At 47.0% G+C, this 27,336-nt stretch overlaps 1 protein-coding gene across 1 annotated transcript in view; it reads left to right on the top strand.

Moving 5' to 3' along the window:
• The window catches only part of PRMT3 (protein arginine methyltransferase 3), an 83,232-nt gene extending 57,975 nt beyond the window's left edge, over positions 1-25,257 (top strand). Inside the window, exons 13-16 of the mRNA XM_083164047.1 lie at positions 1,605-1,691; positions 19,859-19,909; positions 20,092-20,179; positions 25,072-25,257. Coding sequence (XP_083020173.1) covers positions 1,605-1,691; positions 19,859-19,909; positions 20,092-20,179; positions 25,072-25,181 — 336 coding nt within the window. The 3' untranslated portion in view covers positions 25,182-25,257. The remainder of the gene's footprint in view (positions 1-1,604; positions 1,692-19,858; positions 19,910-20,091; positions 20,180-25,071) is intronic.
• Positions 25,258-27,336: the final 2,079 nt, after the last annotated feature.

Genomic DNA, 27,336 nt, shown 5'->3' with positions numbered 1-27,336 from the left:
GAGCTTACACTCTAAAAGGAAGACCCGAGATGTCATTGTAGATAATCTTTCCCGGCTCCACAGAGACTTTTCCCTGGTTCGGTAGCAATATATCGGTGTATACTGTATCAGCTCATCCGTTAATTGTCCTGTTCCCCTTTATGATGTCATCGGTTACTGGCGTCTCACCTTCGGGACAACGCATTCAAGAGTTAATCTAATCATGATTTTCAAACGAAAAAAGTAGTTATTGAATTTATTTAGAAATTGGCCATGCTGAACATTTTTTCTTCCATTCAATAAAATTAATAATTTAAACATCCTGTATTGATCCTACAAATACGTCATTTTTAGGGAAGGTTATTATTTAACTTTTTTATTATTTTTTTTATACAGATTGTAATTGTAATGACTTGAAGTCATATTTATCAATATTATGTGTGTGTATGTGTATATATATATATATATATATATATATATATATATATATATATATATATATATATGCCGAAACTTACCTATCCTAGCGCAGTGAAAGGGTTATCTCTTTTTATATATATATATATTTTTATATATATATATATATATATATATATATATATATATATATATATATATATATAAACAAAAGAGGGGTACCCTTTCAATGCTCTAGATGAAGTAATTTTGGCAGCACTCCCCCCGTTAGCGGAGAAATGGGGAAAAGATAGAAGACAGAGCGCGCCACTATTTAAGAAGATCCACCACCAGAAGGATCGAGATAATATACCGACAAGTCACTGTACAACAGTATTTAATACAATATGTTTAAAAACAAAATAAAAACATTTTCATCTGTATGCAGTCAGTTAATCGAATCGGTATAATCAGGAAAAACACCCAACGCGTTTCGTCAAAAATGACTTCCTCAGGGGTAACTTTCCATAGGTAAATGTGTAGGATAACAGCAGACAAATATCAGTTTTGCAGTTGGTTGATATTTGTCTGCTGTTATCCTACACATTGAGGAACTGGCTTGAAGAGAACCTCTCAAGACCCGTTTTTTTAAAGTGATACATATGGATATTGTTGCAGCTGGATTTCAGCATTAAGATCTCCAAGGGATCCATTTGCATACTTTTACACATCTTGTCAGTAAGAACGCTATCCCGAGTGAATATTTACATTCACTGTCCATTTACCTACGGAAAGTTACCCCTGAGGAAGTCATTTTTGACTAAACGCGTTGGGTGTTTTTCCTGATTATACCAATTCGATTAACTGACTGCATACAGATCAAAATGTTTTTATTTTGTTTTTAAACATATTGTATTAAATACTGTTGTATATTATCTCGATCCTTCTGGTGGTGGGTCTTCTTTCTATGGAGGAGGGAGCAGCATCACTTCAGTGCTGCCCCTCTCCCGCATCATGCCGACATCGCATATTGTTTACAGGGCACATCCAGGTTCTCTACAGACAGTTATTAAATGTTAATACTACAGAAGTAAATGTTCTCCTCCTTGGTGTGGGTAATGGTCACTATACAATATTGGGAGGTGTTACATTCAGTTGATGCCCTGATGTGTCATCTACCTAATGTCTCTCGTCTCACATTATTAAAGTTCTTTCTTCATCTGTTTTAGGATATTAGCTGTCTGACAACAAGCGTTAAAGATTTGGATTTTTCCTCTGATTTCTCACTGTCGGTAACGAGAGAAGGCGTCTGCACGGTAAGAATGAATCCTCATCCTTATAGGGTATTTGTGCTACACAATCGCATGAACCTCATCCTGGTCACACGTATTGGATCTTTCGGGAACCTGCAGCTGATCTGTGTGATGTCGGGGGGGGGGGGGGGGGGGAGGAATATGTGGTGCACGGGTTACAGCATGTGTGATGTCAGATGTACAGTGTCAGGTATGGAAATGACGTCTTACTACAGCACGTTCTGTGTTTCTGCGCTCCGCTACAAAAGATCAGTAGAAGACTGACCGCGACGGAATCAGGAATATTAAACATGTTTAAAAATCCAGATTCCCCAATCGCAACCGAAACTGGTCGGGGTCAGCATATCGGGGGCGGAGGGCGGTGTTTAATCCGATATGAATTGCCAAAAAGCGAGACGTGAGAGCAGTAGGTATAGGACAAGGATTTGGGAACCTTCGGCCCTCCAACTGTTGTTGAACTACACATCCCAGCATGCCTTGCTACAGTTCTACTATTTGGGCATGATAACACTGTTGCAGGGCATTCTGGGATGTGTATTCCTATAACAGCTGGAGGGTTGAAGGTTCCCCAGGTAGGAGATCTGGGGGTGACCTGGAAGGGACGTTGATGCCCAGCAATACGCTGGCAGAAAGAGGAAGGCCAAAGTTGGCGTTCTAGATCGGGAGGGGGGGCATATAATTAATGTTTTATTGTGTTTTAATGCGTATAAATCTGACTTCATTTTAATATCGGTTATAACGTCAGCCCGAGCTGATATCTAAGGGCACATTTAGTTCTATCTCCAACACTCTCCTCCAGTGTGGAGGAGAAATGTACAGAAATCAATGTATGTTCCTGTACCGCTCTGCAACACTCTACTCCCTGGGATCAGCTGCAATTTACCCCCCTCCATGGTTTGCAAATTGGAGTTGTGCCCAATGACATTACCTTAGCCCCAGGCCCCCTAATGGAACTTGTCCCTGATCCCAGCTAAACCAAAATAAGCCTTCCCCCCTCCGGGATGTCAGCTAAACCTGGGTATTCCCTCGGCTGTACGCACAGGTCCCCGGTGCATCTCCTGTAGGAGTGATCACCACAGGCTTTTACCGCTGCCACTGTATAACAGGCCCTCGCTGCAGGGATGTGGCGACACGAGAGGGGCCTGAAGGCATTTGCATGTTCATTCTCACACATGTACAATTCACAGGCCCATACGGATAAAAGAAACGTGTTCAGCGGGGGATGATCTGCTTTATTGTTCATTTCCTGCAAGGCTGGGCAGCGGGAGATGATAAATGAACTGTCAGACACTAACTAAACAGATCCACTCCATCACCGGAAAGGGGGCGCGCTTCACTCGGTGCCAGCAATAACTGGGGATATGGTAGGAAGAAAGGACGGATGGATTTCTGTTTGTCTTGTACACATGTTTCTAAAATTGGTCGCGTACTGGCAACTCTCTTATATTAATGGCGCGGCGCTCTTCCGTCCGACTACAATAAGCAGCGAGATTCCCCCGTGCTCCCCCATGCCGTTCTTTCTGATTGTTGCCCAGGTGCTAGCGATCTGCAGAGAAGCCGATGGGATGACTATTGATCTGGTCATATGTAATTCCAGGGAAGTAATAGATTTATATTAATGGGGCTGATAGCTGAATGCACAAGCGATTCTGTGCAAATCAAGCTGTCAGTACATGGAAGTCAGACGGAATGATTAATCGCTGCTGGAGCGATGGTGGACGCATGCATTGAAGTGCACGGCTGCAAGAAAAAAAAGTGCATTACCTAGGGCCCAATTCAGGCCTGATCACTGCTGTGCAAATTCGTACAGTGGCCGATTATCGATACAATGCGCATATGTCTGCATGTACACTATGCCCGCTAGCGATAAAATCCTGCTACTTTTTTCTTCACTAGCCGTTCCTATAGGTGATTGACAGGAAGCCGGCGTTTGGGGGTGGTAACTGGTCATTTAGTGGGAGAGCCAAGAAAAACGTGCCTAGGGAAACTCAGGCGTGCCCAAGCATTTTAGGGGGGTGGTGTTTGACGTCCGCTCTGACCTCGTTCAGACTACTCCTAGCTTGCGATGGCTGGTGCGCAGGTGGATAAATCATTAGATGTGAGCGTATAACGTATGGTTTTGTACATTTTTGCTCAGATGCAGATTCATCCCTAGTTCGTACAGCAAGGCGGGATTTCACTATAGCGAGATTGCCTCCACCTGATCGCTAGCCGATGCAAATTCGCTCAGCAGCGTTCAAGTCTGAATCAAACCCATCGAGGATTTTTGGACCGTTCCGTCTGTGTTCTACCCTTCTGACCCATTGAAAACATGTTTTCAGCAGGTGTTTGTTCACCCCGGAGTATGAAATGCGCTTTATACCCAGCATCAATACACCACGCAGCCTGGCATGAGTGACCGGTGCCAAGCGGTGTAGCATCTTTTTAAATTTTTTTTCCAATTTTACACAGAAACTCGCTCTTCTCTTATACTAAAAGAGCTGAATCTGAGTAATGGTGTTTGTCCCATCTGACGAGTTGGGCGACCGCAGCCCCCTGCTTCACGCATCGGTTGTCAGATCTACCGGAAGACACATTTGTCCTGATGACAGATTTGTAGCCTTCGGGATCTCAGTCCTTAAAGTAAATTTGAGGTTGAGTTAAAAGCGGTTCCAAAGTTCTTCTCATTTGTCAAATAATACCCTTTTCAGAAGACCGGATGTTGTTTGTCTGTCAAAAGGCCCAGGTGTGTAGAAAGGCGATACCGCCTCACTGGCATGGTAGGCGTGGTGACAGACAGTGCAGTTGCGGAGGATGCTGTCAGCATCTTGTTTTGTCATCGGTTTGTTGTTTTATCTTTGTCAGTTACTGAGCTTTAGCGCTGAAGATGGCAGCTCAGAGATCTGACAACAGACCTGGCATACGGTAATTAAGTATTAAAACCTGAGTTTGGCTGCATTGTACTTCTATCATTTGATTTGGATGACTAAAGTATCTTCACTCTGAAGAAATGTCATCGGTGCTTTTGCATGAGCCCGTGACTTGTCTCCTCTGTGTTTAGGAGACAGATACAATTCAGCAGTACAAGACGCGCGGCTGGCGAGTTCCCGAGGACGGCCTGCTCTAATTCTGCATTCCAGTCGTGTGTTAGTTCTGTATCCCATCTTCCATTATCCCGCTGTTCTCATTACCACAGAAGTGCTTCACGCAGGAACATCACTGTTCTTTCTGTGAATGTGCGGCACGCAGCCTGGGTATAGAACGTGTGCCAGTCACATCCCTCTCTCTGCTTTTTGTCGCATTGACCTGGCTTCGACCCTACAAATTCAATCCGCTAAACTAACCGGCCCTAAAATTGCTTCATTTGGGAAAGATGATAAGTGATATCTTAAAATGAAATACGGCAACACCATTGGCAGATAGGTAATCCCTGTTTTTCTCTACTTAAATTATAATAATCAGATATAATGACTCAGGATTTTTTTAAATTGGAAGGGCACATGCCAGGAAGTACTACTACACCTATTAGACACATTACAGAGAGCATATCAGTCACATCAGTCCCTGCCCCAGTGGTGCTTACACTCTATATTCCCTATCACATGTACACACACATTACAGAGAGCGTATCAGTCACATCAGTCCCTGCCCCAGTGGTGCTTACACTCTATATTCCCTATCACATGTACACACACATTACAGAGAGCGTATCAGTCACATCAGCCCCTGCCCCAGTGGTGCTTACACTCTATATTCCTTATCACATGTACATACATTACAGAGAGGGTATCAGTCACATCAGTCCCTGCCCCAGTGGTGCTTACACTCTATATTCCCTATCACATGTACACACATTACAGAGAGGGTATCAGTCACATCAGTCCCTGCCCCAGTGGTGCTTACACTGTATATTCACTATCACATGTACACACACATTACAGAGAGCGTATCAGTCACATCATCCCCTGCCCCAGTGGTGCTTACACTCTATATTCCCTATCACATGTACACACATTACAGAGAGCGTACCAGTCACATCAGCCCTGCCCCAGTGCTGCTTACACTCTATATTCCCTATCACATGTACACACACATTACAGAGAGCGTACCAGTCACATCAGCCCCTGCCCCAGTGCTGCTTACACTCTGTATTCCCTATCACATGTACACACATTACAGAGAGCGTATCAGTCACATCAGTCCCTGCCCCAGTGGTGCTTACACTCTGTATTCCCTATATTCCCTATCACATGTACACACACATTACAGAGAGCGTATCAGTCACATCAGCCCCTGCCCCAGTGGTGCTTACACTCTATATTCCCTATCACATGTGCACACATTAGAGAGCGTATCAGTCCCATCAGCCCCAGTGGTGCTTACACTGAATATTCCCTCTCGTGTACACACAAATTACATAGAGCGTATCAGTCACATCAGCCCCTGCCCCAGTGCTGCTTACACTCTATATTCCCTATCACATGTACACACATTACAGAGAGCGTATCAGTCACATCAGTCCCTGCCCCAGTGGTGCTTACACTCTATATTCCCTATCACATGTACACACACATTACAGAGTGCGTATCCGTCACATCTGTCCCTGCCCCAGTGGTGCTTTCACTCTATATTCCCTATCACATGTACACACATTAGAGAGCGTATCAGTCCCATCAGCCCCAGTGGTGCTTACACTGAATATTCCCTCTCGTGTACACTCACATTACAGAGAGCGTATCAGTCACATCAGCCCCTGCCCCAGTGGTGCTTACACCCTATATTCCCTATCACATGTACACAAACATTACAGAGAGCGTATCAGTCACATCAGCCCCTGCCCCAGTGCTGCTTACACTCTATATTCCCTATCACATGTACACACATTACAGAGAGCGTATCAGTCACATCAGTCCCTGCCCCAGTGGTGCTTACACTCTATATTCCCTATCACATGTACACACACACATTACAGAGAGCGTACTAGTCACATCAGCTCCTGCCCCAGTGGTGCTTACACTCTATATTCCCTATCACATGTACACACACATTACTGACAGTGTACCAGTCACATCAGCCCCTGCTCCAGTGGTGCTTACACTCTATATTCCCTATCACATGTACACACATTAGAGAGCGTATCAGTCCCATCAGCCCCAGTGGTGCTTACACTGAATATTCCCTCTCGTGTACACACACATTACAGAGAGCGTATCAGTCACATCAGCCCCTGCCCCGTGGTGCTTACACTCTATATTCCCTATCACATGTACACACATTACAGAGAGCGTATCAGTGACATCAGTCACTGCCTCAGTGGTGCTTACACTCTATATTCCCTATCACATATACACACACATTACAGAGAGCGGATCAGTCACATCAGCCCGTGCCCCAGTGGTGCTTACACCCTATATTCCCTATCACATGCACACGCACATTACAGAGAGCGTATCAGTCACATCAGCCCCTGCCCCAGTGCTGCTTACACTCTATATTCCCTATCACATGTACACACATTACAGAGAGCGTATCAGTGACATTAGTCACTGCCCCAGTGGTGCTTACACTCTATATTCCCTATCACATATACACACACATTACAGAGAGCGTATCAGTCACATCAGCCTGTGCCCCAGTGGTGCTTACACCCTATATTCCCTATCACATGTACACGCACATTACAGAGAGCGTATCAGTCACATCAGCCCCTGCCCCAGTGCTGCTTACACTCTATATTCCCTATCACATGTACACACATTACAGAGAGCGGATCAGTGACATCAGTCACTGCCCCAGTGGTGCTTACACTCTATATTCCCTATCACATATACACACACATTACAGAGAGCATATCGATCACATCAGCCCCTGCCCCAGTGCTGCTTACACTCTATAATCCCTATCATATGTACACACATTACAGAGAGCGTATCAGTCACATCAGTCACTGCCCCAGTGGTGCTTACACTCTATATTCCCTATCACATATACACACACATTACAGAGAGTGTATCAGTCACATCAGCCCCTGCCTCAGTGGTGCTTACACCCTATATTCCCTATCACATGTACACACACATTACAGAGAGCGTATCAGTCACATCAGTCCCTGCCCCAGTGGTGCTTACACTCTATATTCCCTATCACATGTACACACATTACAGAGAGCGTACCAGTCCCATCAGCCCCAGTGGTGCTTACACTGAATATTCCCTCTCGTGTACACACACATTACAGAGAGCGTATCAGTCACATGAGCCCCTGCCCCAGTGGTTCTTACACCCTATATTCCCTATCACATGTACACACACATTACAGAGAGCGTATCAGTCACATCAGCCCCTGTCCCAGTGCTGCTTACACTCTATATTCCCTATCACATGTACACACATTACAGAGAGCGTATCAGTGACATCAGTCACTGCCCCAGTGGTGCTTACACTCTATATTCCCTATCACATGTACACACACATTACAGAGAGCGTACCAGTCACATCAGCCCCTGCCCCAGTGGTGCTTACGCTCTCTGTAATGTGTGTATACATGTGATAGGGAATATAGGGTGTAAGCACCACTGGGGCAGGGGCTGATGTGACTGGTACGCTCTCTGTAATGTGTGTGTACATGTGATAGGGAATATAGAGTGTAAGCACCACTGGGGCAGTGACTGATGTCACTGATACGCTCTCTGTAATGTGTGTACATGTGATAGGGAATATAGAGTGTAAGCAGCACTGGGACAGGGGCTGATGTGATTGATACGCTCTCTGTAATGTGTGTGTACATGTGATAGGGAATATAGGGTGTAAGAACCACTGGGGCAGGGGCTCATGTGACTGATACGCTCTCTGTAATGTGTGTGTACACGAGAGGGAATATTCAGTGTAAGCACCACTGGGGCTGATGGGACTGGTACGCTCTCTGTAATGTGTGTACATGTGATAGGGAATATAGAGTGTAAGCACCACTGGGGCAGGAACTGATGTGACAGATACGCTCTCTGTAATGTATGTACATGTGATAGGGAATATAGAGTGTAAGCACCACTGGAGCAGGGGCTGATGTGACTGATACGCTCTCTGTAATGTGTGTATACATGTGATAGGGAATATAGGGTGTATCAGTCACATCAGCCCCTGCTCCAGTGGTGCTTACTCTCTATATTCCCTATCACATGTACATACATTACAGAGAGCGTATCTGTCACATCAGTTCCTGCCCCAGTGGTGCTCACACTCTATATTCCCTATCACATGTACACACACATTACAGAGAGCGTACCAGTCACATCAGCCCCTGCCCCAGTGGTGCTTACACCCTATATTCCCTATCACATGTACACACACATTACAGAGAGCGTATCAGTCACATCAGCCCCTGCCCCAGTGCTGCTTACACTCTATATTCCCTATCACATGTACACACATTACAGAGAGCGTATCAGTCACATCAGTCCCTGCCCCAGTGGTGCTTACACTGAATATTCCCTATCACATGTACACACACATTACAGAGAGCGTACCAGTCACATCAGCCCCTGCCCCAGTGGTGCTTACACTCTATATTCCCTATCACATGTACACACATTAGAGAGCGTATCAGTCCCATCAGCCCCAGTGGTGCTTACACTGAATATTCCCTCTCGTGTACACACACATTACAGAGAGCGTATCAGTCACATCAGCCCCTGCCCCAGTGGTGCTTACACCCTATATTCCCTATCACATGTACACACACATTACAGAGAGCGTATCAGTCACATCAGCCCCTGTCTCAGTGCTGCTTACACTCTATATTCCCTATCACATGTACACACATTACAGAGAGCGTATCAGTGACATCAGTCACTGCCCCAGTGGTGCTTACACTCTATATTCCCTATCACATGTACACACACATTACAGAGAGCGTATCAGTCACATCAGCCCCTGCCCCAGTGCTGCTTACACTCTATATTCCCTACTACATGTACACACATTACAGAGAGCGTATCAGTCACATCAGTACCTGCCCCAGTGCTGCTTACACTCTATATTCCCTATCACATGTACACACACATTACAGAGAGCGTACCAGTCACATCAGCCCCTGCCCCAGTGATGCTTACACTCTATATTCTCTATCACATGTACACACACATTACAGAGAGCGTATCAGTCACATCAGCCCCTGCCCCAGTGGTGCTTACACTCTATATTCCCTATCACATGTACACACACATTACAGAGAGCGTATCAGTCACATCAGCCCCTGCCCCAGTGGTGCTTACACCCTATATTCCCTATCACATGTACACACACATTACAGTGAGCGTATCGGTCACATCAGCCCCTGCCCCAGTGGTGCTTACACTCTATATTCCCTATCACATGTACACACACATTACAGAGAGCGTATCAGTCACATCAGCCCCTGCCCCAGTGCTGCTTACACTCTATATTATATTCCTGCTCACAATCACACGAATACACACACATACAATATGGTTAATTTTAGCTAGAAGCCAATTTTCCTTTCCTTAATGTTTTGGATTGTTGGAGAACACCTCTGTCTTGTCACGTATACCATATGCATTATTTGATTTTTATTGCTGAATATAAATATGCAGAGACATTATTATCTCCGTACAGCATTATCTGCCTTCATTTGCATTGGAGAGCTCGTAAGGAAGTAAATGAGAAGATCCGACGTGTATGTCTGCGCTTTCAGTCTCCATGATTTCTAAAAAATTGCTTTTTTATTACCTCTCTTAGTCTTCCTTTATTTATTAGCAACTTTCTGTGGCGTCAGCAGCACTTTGCAGCTGGGCACAGACAATGTGATGAAATAAGATTGCGCGCTCACCGGGAAGAGAGTCCTGACGCCAGCTTGTAATCCATATAATAGCGGTTTGCTACACCCCTTCAGAGGGGCTACGTGATCCAGCCGGCTAGCAGGAGTATAGAGAGGTAGTCTATGTCAGGCGGTAATTATGTAGCACAGAGTAGTTGGGTTAAGATGACGGTTCGCTAATTTGGTAAGATTGTTTAATAAGGCGAGATTTCCTGGAAGGTTTGCTGGCTATGAATGAACCTGGTTGGGGCTGGGGTACTTGTTTCCTAGCTAGGCGCCCAGATTTATTATGTACGCAAACGTAGTGAAATCGCATAGCATCACGTATAGTAGTCGTATGCGATGCTATTTTCCCGTTCCCACTCCTATTTAAGTAAATTGGTTATTAGTTAACACATGTCGTCATTACTGCTGTATGAATGTGCAGGTGTGAATGTGCTCCTAAAACACCAGCACTATCCACGCCACCCCGAAGCGTGGCGAGTGGCGGCGGAACTTGTCCTCTGACCTTTTCATACCCCCAGTATCCACGTTGGCGTGGCTTTGATTTTATATAGTGCAGCAAGCCACCGAGCCCGAAGCGTGGCGAGCAGACGCGGATTACTTTACATGTATTCCGTGTCCCCGCGCGCCCCGTGTCCCTCGCTGCGCTCGCCACACTATATAAAATCATTCGGGGTGGCGTTGATACAGGGGTTGACGCTAAACAATGGCATAGGTGCAGGTGCTTACAATTGTGAGCACCCATCGCCTCTCATACTATGCACACATCACATCTCATACCATCACATCTCATTGTAAGCACCCATCACATATCGTGCCATGGGTGCTTGTACAATGAAATATCGCATTGCATTTGGTGCACTGAGATAGGATTCGATATTTCCATTGTATAAGCACTCCTGTGCACTTTATATGGACATCGCTTCGCCTTGCATGCTACTATAACGCGTCATGCGATGCGATTTCACTACGGTGAATAGCCCAGTACGCTAAATGCGTACTGGAGCGCCCTACTAGGAAACAAGTACCGGGGCTGGCAGTCCACAGAACATTCTGTAACTAGCAGGGTGTGCATCGAAAGATCTACTGATTCTATGTCGACACACAAGGTCGACACAGGCAAAAGGTTGAAATGCAATGGATCGACATGGTCAAATTTCGACATGGCTAAAGGTTGACACACAAAAAGGATGTTAATTTCAAGACCTGTTGAGTGACCCAACCCCCCCCCCCCCCCCCCCCCAATAAGTGTAGCGTTGACCCTCTCATGGCTCTTTGCGCTCTCCGAGCTTCAGATGGTATGAGACTGTCAAAAAAATGACAACAAATTTCTTGTGTTGACCTTTTGTCAATGTAAATTTTTTTGTATGTATGTAACCAGATATGGATGAAGATACGTTCCGTTTACACTACAGATGTGCGGCTTCCGATTTACTCATTTCTTATCGCCAAATTAGCGCAAGTTCACATTTATTCAGCCTGTGCTTATTGGCTATCCAAAACGTGACAGCCGAAAGCCAATAAGATCACGCTCCTAGATACGGGTAAATATGAATCTGAGCATCTCTCGAAACTTACATTACCGACAATGATATAAATCGCATTCCAGTATTCCATACTGTGTCGGCATTGTGAACATAAACATGTCAACATTGTCCCACAGATGTGTGCTTAGGGTGATATGAGCGCAGGAGACAACACACCAGTGATTTGGGAGGGTTCTACACGAGTGGGAGGAGGATTTGTGGGGTCATATGGTTCAAAGCTAGAGGTCAAGGGAAGGAAGTATCGGAGCAGGTTGTTACAGTGAGGGGTTATTATGTATCGCTGCCAACATTTATCATCCTACATGTGTCCTAAATCTCCCATTGTCATGTCTTGTAACCTGCCTCTATCTGAGCCTTCTACGTTTACCTTCCCTTCATCCATATCTTAGAATGGTATGTGTTTTCTAGGCGTATCACGCCCATCCCGCCGTCCTATATTCCTCCTACACTTTGTCCATCTATTCTCCCGAACTACAAGACCTGAATGTCCTTTCAGTGCTATAAAATTATGCCCATCTTGGGGTATGACCCACTGACAAATTTAGCGCACCCCTCTTTTCATTATCCAGTACAAATAGTGGTACACACGACCACCCATGACAGTGACCCGGTCTATGCGGACAAGCTGGGATTCTTTTTGTAGTGTAAGAAAGCGTCTGACACAGAAACCAATGCAGCGATTTATATCCCCTACTGCGTAAGAGTCCTATCTCCTTCTCTACAGGCAGTGTCAGGAGTAATGAGAGGATCTCATGTGTAAGTACACTGTGATTAGCTTCCCCGCTGCATTGCAGGAGACTCTTCTCTGAACCTGTACGGAGGAATGACGGAACGCTGAGCCCCAGTTCTTGCTTCGCTTCTCCACTGTGATGGTGATTGACTGGAGGCCAATATTGACTGTCTATATAGGAATCTGAGACCCCCAACGGTCACAGCCTGGAACGTCTCTTTCCATGGTCAGCGTGGAAATTGAGTGCGTTTTGCTGATCTTTATGTTCATCTTATTGTATAAATATGTTCACAGAATATTGTGTCAGCTGTGAAGCACAGCTGTTGGCCAACATATCGGCGCGTCGTGCTTTGTGTAGGTAGGATCGGTCATACACCAGTCAGCGATGATTGACAGCGCAACTGGGCAGGCACATGTAAATGCCCGCCCAATTGTGACATAAATGATTGGCAGTGTGTGTGTGCAGTGCCCGCTGCCCGATCTGTCTGCAGATATATCTATCACATTGCCCAAATAACCCTGGCCAGGTGAAAGCACCAAACCTTCTTACCCGGGTCCAGGAACCCGGCATTTTGACCCAGGTTATAAGAAGGGTTAAGCCCAGGTCACCCACAACAGGAAGGGTGTTCTGCATCCACACCCTAGAAGTCCTGTCTGAGGTCACAATTGGGTGGACATATAGATGTGCTGTCACCGCTGGCTTGTTCAGCTTGTGTATGGGCGATTGGTACATCACCTGTGCACCCAACACGATGTGCCGATACATCAGCCATCTGCTGGTCTATACAGCAGCGTAATATCTCTGCAAGCGCCGTTCACAGACCTATCACTGGTACACACTGGCTGGCAGACCAGCGATATATCGGCCATTCAATTGAACGGATGATATATAGCGACCAGTGTGTACCTAGCATAACTCGCAGAAGTGCTCTGTGTGTGTTTGGGGACTTTAAATGCAGGACCAGTGATGTCACAGCAGCTCAAATCTGGTGTCTGTTTCCGTTGCTGGAATTGCGGCGTGTGCCCCTTAGCGTTGCCCAGACAGATCAACCATATTCTGCGGTTTGTTTATTTAATTTAATAGTTTTGTTGTTTACGTGCCTCGTGTGTTGGGTTTTAGGGAACATTTATCATTAATCACATTTGCAGTGTGATTTGGGCACGATATTCTCAATCAGAACCGCAATGCAGTGTTCAATTCTATTGCTGGGCAGGATCTCCAATAGGCACCTACCCCTGTGCCTGGAGTGACTACCAGGGTTTCTGTACATGGGTGGTCTGCTCACCATGTATGTGTGACAGCCATCGCCCTGTTCCTCTGCCAGTGATTTCCATCATCTATAGCCCAGAGACTACGGCGGCTATCGCCATCTTTTGATATACACTCCGGAGCTTGATAAATCTGGCAGCATTGCCCCTCACCCAAACCTATGGGGGGGCCGCGGCTTTCAGAAGTGGAGGGAAGGCAGCACATATCGGAGACCAAGTCACTAGAGTAAAATAACTCTGGTGATCTTTTCCTGGCGTATAAATGTCATACAGCTACAACCAGACTTCCTGTTGGGGGCTTTGTCACTAGGGACTGGTCACGCCTCCGAGGCATACGTCCACGGCAATGTATGGTAATATGAGTGATAGAGGAGCGTTGTGCTTCGATTTAGTCCTTAAGTTCTGTACCTACGTACAGGCGTCCGTAGAATAATGTTCCTTCTATTCCTTTGCCAGGGCCTCAGCCTGTAGCGCGATCAGTTTGTTACTTGTGTTCCAGCTCTTGGACAGCGCTGTCTTCCATAATGGGAAACGATCTCCCAGCACTGATACAATCTGAAACAAATGATTGTAAAATCCGCTGTGTAATATCCGGGAAGCGGAGACCTTCCTGTAGTGCTTCTCCTACATTGTATTTGATATTTTGTGACAGTTTGTCCATAGGATTTGCCGGCAGATTATAGGGACGTGCAGAACCCGCTGCAGGGTTTATAATCACTGATCCGACATGCTTGGCTAAACCCCATCACCAGCGCATTATCCTCCTTCTCTATGTGGCCAACTGCTGCATTGTATCTCCAGCAGAACACACGAGACCGGGACTATCACAATGACAAATTACTCCCTCTGATAAAAGCCAGGACAATCATTTCTAATTTCCTTTCTTCCCGTAGAACGGATGAGTGTGCTGGCTGTTCTGTGCTTCTCCCCGCAGCCGCTTGTAAAAGTTTATTGTCCCTGAATAAAGGGGTCCCATAGTGGAGGAGAACCAGACACCCCCCCCCCCCACCATTGCGCTGCTAAACACGTGTCCCCAAGAACGCAGTTCCGCCAAAGGACAGCGCCAGAAGTAATCATCGCTGTAGGTGTCCCTAATGTTTTTTGGGATTTGGGCACCTGATTTCGTCTGCTGTTGTTAAACGACCAGGTTTTGTTTGATTTTTGGGGCTGATTCAGAGATTATCGCTGTTGTGCGAATACGTGCATCGAGCAATTATCAATTGATTAAAAGTAGGGTTCAGTATTTTAGGGGTATATAACGCCTTATTAACAAGAAGCTGTATCCCCAAGGCTGCCCAGGGCCACAGCCACATATACTACATACCTATTACCCCCAGATATAACCCTGGGGCTTCTGTATCTGGGGCACAGTGTGACTACACCTATAGTAATTCGGCAGAGAATGTGAATCCTAGGTCACTGGACCTCTCGGTAAGCGACTTTCACGTGAGCAGTTTCTGCTGTAAGGACCCCTGTGACTTTTATATAATTAGCCTTTAACGCACGCACACCACAGGTGCGGAATGCCTGGCGAGGGAATAAATAAGGGTATGCATTGATTATATATATATATGACAGTCAGTGCTGATAGACCTTGATGTGTAAGAAACTGCTCTTGTGGGTGACTGAAAATCAATATAGTAAGTCAGCCATAGCTGAGCCAGGCGTATTCCATTACTAGTGGGGGGACTGCGACCTGAACCAGCAAATAGCTCCGTACTTTGTCCGTGTACAGGTCTGCCCGCTGCGAGGCTTGGATGTACAGCGCGACCACTGAAGCGAGCGCACCTTCAGCGTTCCACTTCTTACATGTCGGAGGGTCTTGGCTTTGCGTATTCCCTGTACGGGAACAAGACGGGCAGCTGACATCTAGTGAAATTAGCTGCCCGCCCCCTGGCAGCCGTATACTGCCTCATTTTCATGGGAACGCCCATAAAACGCTGGTGGTTCCCATTGGCGCGTCCCCTCACCCGACGCCCCATGCCCCCACCCGCACTGGTGGGTATGGGTCAGCGAACTGGCAGTTTGCCGTGTCTGTTCGCACCCAGCTTATGCACATGTGCAGAAATGCAAATTAACCAGAATCAGGCCCTTAGATTGTGATCTGTAACGAGCAGGGCCCTCTTACGGCGACATCACATGCAGCCACTGCAACCCCCAAAAAAAAATAATGGCCGAACTTCTTTGCAGTAAGGAGCAGCTTGTTATGTGCACTATAGCGATGCAAAATATTGTGGGTGCATCGCGAGTAGGGATCTGGAGTGCGTGGTGGTCTTGCCCTGTGCTAGGCAGCCCCCTCAGCCTAAAGCCGGAAGTTGTCATTTTGCTAAATTTCCCCAAATTGTCAACTCATCCTGAATCAGGCTCATTGTTTGGTAAAATCAATCAAATCCAGTTATGTTTCCGTTATATTTTTGGATTGTTAGAGGCAACTGCCAGAAACCTGCATAAACTTGCCGAGAACATACAAACTGCACAGATAGACGTTACAGTCTACAAAACCACAAATTGATTTACCTACAGTATGCACTTTATAGAACACTGATAGAGTAATTAAATTCTACATATTGTCTGCATATTTCACTGAATATGTTTATAACTCTGATAAGTAGAAACTACGGATGATATTTCATATTTTAATATTAGTTTAATAGGTGGAAGATGTATCGGTAAATGTAGCTCTGTATATGCCTGGGATGTGTAACAATAAATCCTGTTTCTGTTCTTATTAATGTTATTAACCGTTGTTGGTTGGAGCAGGCAGCGCGAGCGAGGGCGCGGGGCGTAGTTCTATTTGCCGCGGAAACGATTTCTCGGTGGTTTATAATTTGTGTGTTAGATTTCTCCTCTTGGACCACAATGTGGATTTTTGTTTGCATCTGAAATTTTTTCCTCCCTTTTCGTGGATGCATACAATTTCTGGAGTAAAAGTAATTAGTTCCAGCCCAGCGCCTTTAACGAGTCAATGATTTTACAACTGCCAGGACGATGGTAATGGAGAACCGGGTTAGAGAATAATCCGCTGAGGGATAAAAAAAACACAAAAAAAACACAATTTCGTCTTTTACCTACACAATGTGTGATCACATACTCTGTCTTCTTGTTATAAATAACCCTTGATGCAATACTTGGAGACAATACGTTCCGAGTGTGCCGACATCTCGGTAACCGCACAGAACAGAAAAAGCTTTACAAACTGCAGTAATTACTTGGCAGAGGAAGAAATGATTTTGGGATTTGCAGACTCAGTTTTTTCTCAAGCTTTCATTTAACCTCCAAAGCAGCGCTCGGAGTACCTTGTGTACGACATTTGTAGAATTTAACAAATAACACACACCGACGCCCAATGAGCTTCCGGCTTTCATTTCAGAATTTGCATACACTGGAGGTTTGTCATGTAGTTTAATGGGACTTCTTAATATACCAAATGAAAAGGAGACTTTTGGTGTAGTGGTGTTGTATATAATCGCAGTGGATCGATGTGTTTGCCGATAGTTGGCGTGGCGGTTTTCCCAGTTGCGCATGTGTAGTAAACAGCTTCCCCTCAATTTCTTCATTCCTGGAAAGTTGTTTTGCGCGGTCGGATGCATAGTGGATTCTTCCAGATTGGCGCAAAGATCAGTTATCCAATGTCTTTGCGCAGAAGGCGAGCATGCTTCAGAAATGTATGGCAGGATGATGGCGGTGTATGGAGACCAGTGTAACGCAAGGTGCACCATATTCCGGTGGGGTCAGGATTATGAGGCAGGACGCAAAAATATCAAGGACTTTCCAGGGCCCGGGCAGGTGCACGTTGCCACTAATCCTGCTACGATTTCGGCTGTGGAGGATCTCTTCCGTCAGAATAGTCGGATCACCAGACGTGAAATTGCTGCTGCGCTGTCGATAAGCAAGGGAACTCCCCATAGGACTCCTATATCTACGGTCTCTTAAAAAAAAAAGTTGCCGAGAGGTGGAGCAGGACATTGCGGAAAACTGGTTCTGTCAGCAAACCAGGAAGTTCTACACTGAAGCCATCCACTCCCTTCCTACGCGCTGGGATCAGTGAATCCATGGCAATTATGTGTAGTTATAATGATACACATGAACTGTAATTAAATATTCTTTACATACAACCATAGTCTTTTTTTCATTTGGGCACACTTTATATTTAATTCTAATAACGATGACAAACAAGTCTTGGGAATTCCTCTGCGTGAGATTATCCTCACGTACATTCTAGACTATTTGTATCCTGGGTCAGTGTATCCTGGGTCAGTGTATCCTGGGCCAGTGTATCCTTGGCCAGTGTATCCTGGGCCAGTGTATCCTGGGCCAGTGTATCCTGGGTCAGTGTATCCTGTATCCTGGGTCAGTGTATCCTGGGTCAGTGTATCCTGGGTCAGTGTATCCTGGGTCAGTGTATCCTGGGTCAGTGTATCCTGGGTCAGTGTATCCTGGGCCAGTGTATCCTGGGCCAGTGTATCCTGTATCCTGGGTCAGTGTATCCTGGGTCAGTGTATCCTGGGTCAGTGTATCCTGGGTCAGTGTATCCTGTATCCTGGGTCAGTGTATCCTGGGTCAGTGTATCCTGGGCCAGTGTATCCTGTATCCTGGGTCAGTGTATCCTGGGCCAGTGTATCCTGCTCAGTGTTCCCGGACTGGCCCAGCGGCAGCTAGACACCCTGTTCCATACTTCAAATATTCCCATTAGTGGTTGTAGAAATATTGGGGTAAATTTAATAAGAGGGGTGTTCTATTGAAGATGGGATATTGCCCATAGCAACCAAACAGATTCTGTCTATTATCTTCTAGAAAGTACTAAATAAATAACAAGTAGAATCTGATTGGTTGTTATGGGCAATATTCCATCTTCAATAAAACTCCCCTAGTAAATTTACCCCATCTAGTCTCTCCATGTACACCCACACACCCACCCACACACACACACACACACACACACACACTCACTTATAAATAAGGTTAATTTGATTTGAGAGCCAATTAACCTTCTCGTATATTTTTAGATTGTGGGAGGAAGCTGGAGTACCCGGGGGAAACCCACGCAAGCGTAGGAAGAATATACAAACTCCACACAGGGTTAGGGCCATAGTGGGGATTGAACCCATGACCTCGGTGCTGCGTTGCAGTGATGTTATCCAAACATCTGTAAGGTAGGGCCCACAGATACCAGAATGTGCAAACAACCAGTTCTAAAACAACCTAGCTGGCCCGGAGAATTGCATTTATGGGCATAATGGGGAACATCTCCTGGGCCAGACTCTGTCACTTATGGTGCAGTATGAGAATTTGGTTGTTTTTGACATCACCTTGTCCGAATGGACCAATAAATATGATCTTGTCGGATGTCCTCTGTATTCCCGTGATGTGGCCACTTTATGCCAGGTATCACATGACGGTATTGGCACAAACTGCCTGTCATGTGGTTGGTGTGCTGTGGAATTGGTGTATTGGCACCTACTGCATGTGACATATAGGCCGCTGTTGAACCACCGTAGACATGTCTTCCTTCATATACACAGTATGTACCTGCCGCATAAGTGGTTACAGATGGTTTGGGCTAATACATCCTTGATATATTTTTCATAGTTGATTTAACGTTTTAATCCGGTTCCTGTAACTTGGGAGAGGAAAGTGAGGGTCAGCTTTACGTTTCATAACACAAAAGCTGGCGCTAAGTGCGATGAATACAAACTTGTGCTGTGAATCTCCATCCTTTTTGTACAATATTTATGTATTCGATGTATGTGTGTTCTGTATCATCCATGGTAACCTCCAGTGACTGACGATCTTCCTTTTGCCTTTTCTAGGCTGTGGCTGGTTATTTTGACGTGTTATTCCAGCAGGGTTGTCATACACCAGTAAGTACGTTCAGACGCCAGTCCACATTAATTATGAGAGAATTGTGTTGCTTTCTGTGCCCTGGGGTGTTTGGGAATGTGCTGTGTTTTGTTGTGTAAGCAGTTATAGTGCATGTATTTCATCATGTAATAAAGTAATGTAGCGTGATATTACAAATACTGTTCTCAATCTGCGTCAATAGGTCTCGTTCTCCACCGGCCCCACATGCGCCCAAACCCACTGGAAGCAGACGGTGTTCCTGCTGGAGAAGCCCATTGTGGTTGGTGCAGGTAATGCTGCCGGGATCTTACCTTTCCCCTTGTTTCTGCTTTACCGTATCCACGGTAACTTCTGCTCTGTTTGTACTGTTATTTGCTCTGCTGAATGTGTCCTTGGGGTCTTGTCCGGTACTCTGCCCTCTCTCCATTTTCCTCCTTCCCAAGTCTTGTTTCCTTCATGTCCATCTCCCCATATGGCCTTGGTCCTTCTCACCCACCCACCATGCCCTTCCTCTTCACAATCACCTACCATGCCCTTCCTCATTCTCACCCTCCCTGCTTCTCACCCAGGAGTGCGGCACTGGACTCAGGTAGTGTATTCGGGCATGGCTTTATCAAGTCATGGCCCCACTACCTTCAGAAAGTATGCCTCACAACCTTGGCACTCCTTCCTAACCAACCTCCCAAGGCCAACTTCCCACACAATCTCTACTGTACCCTTTCTTAGTCTCAACTTCTTACCACACCCTTCCACATCCCCATATTCTTACCTTAACTTTCCTCCTACACCCATCCTCCTCTTTTAATTTTCTCCCTCATAACCTTAACATTTTTCTCCTTCCACCCCATGTCCTACCTCTCGCACCATTCCCCGCCCCATATCCCTAATCCTTCCTATATCTTATTTCCACATTCCATCCTCCAAACCTGCAATCCGTACCCTCCTTCCCTCAAATTTATTCCCTCCCTCTCACATCCCTCTGCCCATGCTTTCCCATTTTTCTTATTTACCTGCCCCATACCTTCCACCATGCCACCCAGCCTTTTCTTTCACATCCCTCTTCTCTCTCCCTTCCTCCTCCCTTTTTCCTCTCCTTCCTCCTCCCTCTTCTCTCCCCCTGCCTCCTCCTGCTTCTCTCCCCCTGCCTCTTCCCGCTTCTCTCCCCTGCCTCTTCCCGCTTCTCTCCCCCTGCCTCTTCCCGCTTCTCTCCCCCTGCCTCTTCCCGCTACTCTCCCCGCTTCTCTCCCCCTGCCTCTTCCCGCTACTCTCCCTGTGCCTCTTCCCGCTTCTCTCCCTGTGCCTCTTCCCGCTTCTCTCCCTGTGCCTCTTCCCGCTTCTCTCCCTGTGCCTCTTCCCACTTCTCTCCCTGTGCCTCTTCCCGCTTCTCTGACCCGTGGCTCTTCCCGCTTCTCTGACCCGTGGCTCTTCCCGCTTCTCTGACCCGTGCCTCTTCCAGCTTCTCTCCCCGTGCCTCTTCCAGCTTCTCTCCCCGTGCCTCCACCCGCTCCCCCCCCCCCCCCCCAGTCTGTCTGTCTCTCTCCCTCTCTCTTTTCTTCTATCTTGACATTTTTGTTTTATTCCCCTTAGTTCTCTCCCCCGATCCTGCCATTATCACTGCTGCCAGGAACATAAGCCTGGCTTGTCTCCTTTCATCAGTATGACTGTCCCTCTTGAAGATGCCTGGAACGGCTTGCCCTGTATATTACACTATGGGGGAGCTCAGTCTTAGTCTGCCTGTGTCAGTGAGAGAGAGGAGTGATGTGATGTAGAAGTTTATGGAGTATGCCAGGGGAAGCGTAATGTGATCATTCCACATGCCGATTCCGCAATGCAGTGGTAACGCTCAGTACGGCCTGCCCCCCGCACTCCTTCATTCTATAGATCATATCAGTCTGCAGGCAGATACCTGTCCTGAATTCTCACACTTCTAACAAATAACCCTGCTGCAAATATACTTTATCATCTCCGTGTGCTGAGTCTTACCCAGGCCGTCGTAGCCTTAGAAGACACCTAAAATCTCAGAGCTTCCAGCTAGCTCATAATTACATGTATAATGTCCCTGAGAGCTGGTTGTACAGACCGTACTTCCTGTCTGTAAGCTGGTTATAATGGCCTCAGCGGCTTATGGGCACTGGTCCTCATTCAGCATGGTTAGCTAATTGGCGATTGAAAATGCAATGGAGCTGCAGTTTGACTGACAGGCAGCCGGCATTTGGGGGTGGACACTGCCATTTTCTGGGTGTGTGATATAACCTGCCAGCGTACCCACGCCTTTATGATGAGGCTCAGAGCTACTCACATTTGCGCAGGCGGCAAAGTGACTTCCGTGGTCCTGGAATTGGTGCTGAGCGTTGTGCTTAAGTAATATCTCTCTGCACACATCGCGGAACACAGAACATCTCTATTAACACTGATTACACACACCTGTGTGGGAGCTATAGTGTGTGGAATAGCAACTTGGCTTCCTCATGCATAAGAACATCATGTCAGTTGGTGTATGGGAGAGAGGGGAGACAGTAAGTAAAGGTGATGTTAGTGGAGGGGGGGGGGGGGGGGGGCAATGGTGAGAGATTATGCTGGTGGAGGGGAGAGATGTTGATGGAGGGGGGGGGGTGATGTTGGTGGAGGGGGAGACAATGGAGAGAGTTGTAGTGATTGTGGACGGAGGAGATAGGGAGATATGTGATTATTGTGGGGGGGGATGATGATGGAGGGGAGAGACCATGTGAAAAGGTGATGGTGATGGGAGGGGAAATGTTGGTGGAGGGGGGGGGAGCTGAGAAGGGAGAGGTGATGTTGGTGGAGGTAGAGTTAAGTGGGGAGAGGTGGTGATGTTGGAGGAGGGGATAGGAGAGGGCAGGTGGTGATGGGGGGAGGGGAGAGGTAATGTTGGTGGAGGGGTAAGATGAGAGAGGAGAGGTGATTTTGGTAAAGGGGGGGGATGAGAGGGAAGAGGTGATTTTGTAGAGGGGGAGAGATGAGAGGTGATGTTGGTGGAGGGGGGAGATAATAGAGGAGCGGTGATGTTGGAGAGGTGGTGGTGAGTGGGGGAGATGAGAGGTGATGGTGGGTGGGTGAGATGAGAGGTGATGGTGGGTGGGGGAGATGAGAATGGAGATGTGATGGTGGTTTGGGGAGATGAGGGGAGAGGTGATGGGGGAGATGAGAGGGGATGGTGGGTGGGGAGCAGAGAGGGGATGTTGGTGGGTGGGGGAGGGGAGAGGTGATGTTGGTTGGTGGGGGAAATGAGAGTGGAGAGGTGATCTTGGTAGGTGGGGGAAATGAGAGGGGAGAGGTGATGTTGGTGGAGTGGGGAAATGAGAGCGGAGAGGTGATTTTGGCAAAGGGGGGGAGATAAGAGGGGGGTTGTTGGTGGGGGTGATGGAAGAATAAAAGGCTATTGGAGAGGGGGGGGGGGGTATATATGTGTTAGCAATAGCAGAGTGAGGACAGAGAATAGTCACGTTGCCCTCCCTGTTCTCCTAATATATATGTATTATAGCTCGTCCCTTAGTGTCCTGTTTGCTAGAACATCATTTTTCTTCTATAACTGTGTTTGTGTATAAATAGCCGTCCATGTGGTTACAGTGCGCCAGTCGCACCCTCGGCGGCAGTATTACCTCTCCGGCATGCAGGTTCTTCCCTGTGTACATGTGTTTATTTTGGGTAAGCGATAAGCAGATGGCGTGCGACTCGCTGTAAGTTTGTTTGTTAGACGACTTAAATAGTCCCTAAGGAATAAATAAAAATGCATAATGGGGTAATAATGAAATGAATTCTGTCCTAATCTCCCGGCAGTGCCGCGGAGCATTGTTCTGGCAGCCGGGGAAGGGGGGCGAGAGGCGCAAGGTGAAGTAGATTTCACACGCAGAGACTTTCTCCCAGCTCAGGGGCTAGTTGAGTGGTTGCAAACATCAGTCATTTGATATCTACATGACACTGATTAATTGTTGCGATCAGGCGAGGTGTTATGAAGCGCCAGACTCAGTTCAGCTGTGAGAATAATACTGCACAAAGCAGATTGAGGGTTTTGCCGCTGCTTCCAGCCGGCAAATTATACATTGATTACCTCTCCTGTCCCGCTGTATTACTGCTCTGTCTATCAGGCCGGAGATTTAAAGGGCCCTACAACAATCTGATGCAATATGGAGAGGCCGCTGGAATACAGATGTGTCCCATAGCAGTTTTTATCGGTCTAATGCAGGACACTGAAAGCATGGATCTGATTGGCTGTTGCTTATTAGAGGATAAATAAACATTTACCTGTGTTTGTAAATAACTCATACTGCTAAAGACTATTGATATGATCGCACACGTGACATTTTTATATACTTACTTATACTTATACAGTCATTTTGAAAATCTATTGCACTCTTTTTTTTTTTTTTTTTTTTTTTCTCTTCTAGTAAATATTTAGCGGTGGCTCCATGGGCAAATTTTTCATTTTTATTCTTCAGGAGACATCAGGGGCCACAGGGTTAACAGTGGGTAGTGAGAGGGAGAGTGACCATTCCAGCACCAGAAAGTTTAAACTTCTCCGCTGCTCCCAGACAGCCAGGCTCCTCCCCTCCTCTACCCAGTCATGAAGCTCAGTTTTTTGGTGCTGGAAGGAGCCAACATGCACCACAGAAAGGGGCTTATGCAGCCTTCCTTCTTATTGTTTATTTTATTTTTACACTGGATTAAGATCAGTACCAAGTACCAGGTGTCTGTGAGACCCCCACACCCAGGCCCGGCAGCCGCACACCACTCCCGGTTGCGTGACCGTGGCTGGTCCTGAGCACGTGGTGGACCATAGTCGTGACCGGCCACCAGGACTTCAAGAGAAGTTAACGTGCTTTACACTGGGAGTGCACGCGACTTAGCGAATGTTACTAGCAAGCGGCCGGACTGGTCCGCCGTCCACCCCGCTGGACCACCAGGGAGATGTGTGTGTGTGTGGGCACACTCCCATCTCTGGATCATACAGCATTGGCTGTAGTTCTGACCCAACCATACACAGGCCTGTCTGCCACCATCAATTTATGTGACTGAATGGACCAAAGGTTGGACCAGACGACTGGATCATTTCTGATGCATTCACAACATACAGATAGCGGTCACCTTGTAACCTAATTTACCAACATTCCAATAGCAAGCTGGTTGCTTCCATTTTACAAATCATTGTCTGTTCTCTCTGTAGGTCAGACCCTGGGCGGACAGATCACCGTGTGTAAGAACAGGAAGGACCCGCGCTCTCTCATTGTGACCCTAACTCTGCAGGACACGACCCAGACCTACACACTGCAGTAGACAGTGGGGATCACTGCAGAACCCATGTCCTAGGTTTTATATATATAGTAAAATAAACTTGTTTCATTTGTCATTATTTTATTCTGGTTTAATTATCAAATGAGAACCTTTACTTCAGGGGATCGCAAACTGTTCTGGGTCAGAGAAGTGTAGTGACCGCTATTGTGACAGGGAGGCAGTGAGTAATAGGGGGATGGACAAGGTTTTCAAGGAAGATGGAGGCAGTGGGGGTATAATAAAGGGCAACAGGGAAGAAGGAAGCAGTCGGTAATGGGGGGATGGTAAAAGGTGATAGGGAAGAGGGAGGCAGTGGCTAACGGGATGGTTAAGGGTAATAGGGAAGAGGGAAGCAGTTTGTAATGGGAAAGTAAAGGTCGACAGGGAAGAGGGAAGCAGTGGGTTATGGGGGATGGTAAAGGGCAACAGGTAAGAGGGAGGCAGTAGGTGTTCTCACATTTTGGGAACCGGTGTTCTGCTTCATTTGTTTGGATGACCTACGCCTGAGCACAGTAATATTTGTAAAGTTTCTTGATGGGGAAACTTTATTCAGTGCACACAAGACTTCCTGTATTGCAAAACAGGCAGCCCAGCCCACTATTGGGGATTGTGAATATAGGGGGAAATGTATCGAGCCTTCTATGGAGGGGTGGTGCTGTTACCCACAGGAACCAGCTTCTAGCTAGCATTTATGGCACTGAGAGGTGGAGCACCTCTAATACTGTGATCATCAAGAGGAGTTGCAGTGGGCAAGGTGGTGGGTCGGGAAGTGGTGGCGAGAGGCGTTGCAGTGTGCGAGGTGGTGGGTTGGGGAGTGGTGGCAAGAGGAGTTACAGCAGGTGAGGTGGTGAGTTGGGGAGTGGTGGCGAGAGGAGTTACAGCAGGCGAGGTGGTGGGTTGGGGAGTGGTGCAAGAGGAGTTACCGCAGGCGAGTTGGGGAGTGGTGGCAAGAGGAGGTACAGCAGGCGAGGTGGTGATTTGGGGAGTGTTGGCGAGAAGAGTTAGTGATCGTTTTGGTAGGTTGGGGAGTGGTGGCAAGAGGAGTTGCAGTGGGTGAGGTGGTGGGTTGGTGGGCGAGGTTGTGGCAAGAGGAGTTGCAGTGGGCGAGGTGGTGGGTTGGGGAGTGGTGGCAAGAGGAGTTGCAGTGGATGAGGGGGTGGGTTGGGGAGTGGTAGCGAGAGTAGTTAGTGAGCATTTTGGTGGGTTGAGGAGTGATTGCTAGAGGAGTTACAGTGGGCAAGGTGGTGGGTTGGGGAGTGGTGGCGAGAGGCGTTGCAGTGTGCGAGGTGGTGGCAAGAGGAGTTGCAGTGGACGAGTTGGGGAGTGGTGACAAGAGGAGTTACAGCAGGCAATGTGGGGAGTGGTGGCAAGAGGAGTTAGTGAGCGTTTTAGTAGGTTGGGGAGTGGTGGCGAGAAGAGTTGCCGTGGGTGAGGTGGTGGGTTGGGGAGTGGTGGTGAGAGGAGTTGCAGTGGGCGAGTTGGTGAGTGGTGGCGAGAAGAGTTAGTGAGCATTTTGGAAGGTTGGGGAGGGGTGGCGAGAGGAGTTACAGTGGGTGAGTTGGGGAGTAGTGGCGAGAGGAGTTGCATTGGGCGAGGTGGTGGGTTGGGGAGTGGTTATGAGAGGAGTTACAGTGGGCAAGGTGGTGGGTTGGGGAGTGGTTGCTAGAGTAATAGTGGGCAAGGTGGTGGGTTAGGAAGTGTTGTGATCGGAGTTGCAGTGGGCAAGGTGGTGGAAGGGGAGGTGGTTAGAGGAGTTAGTGGGCAAGGTGGTGGGTTAGGAAGTGTTGTGATAGGAGTTGCAGTGGGCAAGGTGGTAGAAGGGGAGGTGGTTAGAGGAGTTACAGTGGGCTTGGGAAGTGGTGACGCGAGGAGTTAGTCATTTGCAAATGCAGGATTTTTAGAGGGGGGGTTCCAAATGTAATGCCATTCTGCAGTGCATTGGAGTAAGTACAGGAGTCTGGGGGAGCGGTAACAGCCATGAAAATTTGTCTTTTTATACACTGGATACTCTATGAATACAGTATTAATATTTAACAGTACAGATGGTCTATACAGTATAGACTGTTTCAAACATAAATAAGTGGTCAAGAAAAGGTTAAACATATAATAAATACACAATCATAAAAGAACCAGTACTGCACTTTCTAAGGTCACAATC

The sequence above is a fragment of the Crinia signifera genome, chromosome 11 (genome assembly GCF_055691185.1).
Source record: "Crinia signifera chromosome 11, ASM5569118v1, whole genome shotgun sequence".
NCBI classification, from domain to species: Eukaryota; Metazoa; Chordata; class Amphibia; order Anura; family Myobatrachidae; genus Crinia; species Crinia signifera.
This window is presented reverse-complemented; position numbering and strand designations above follow the sequence as displayed.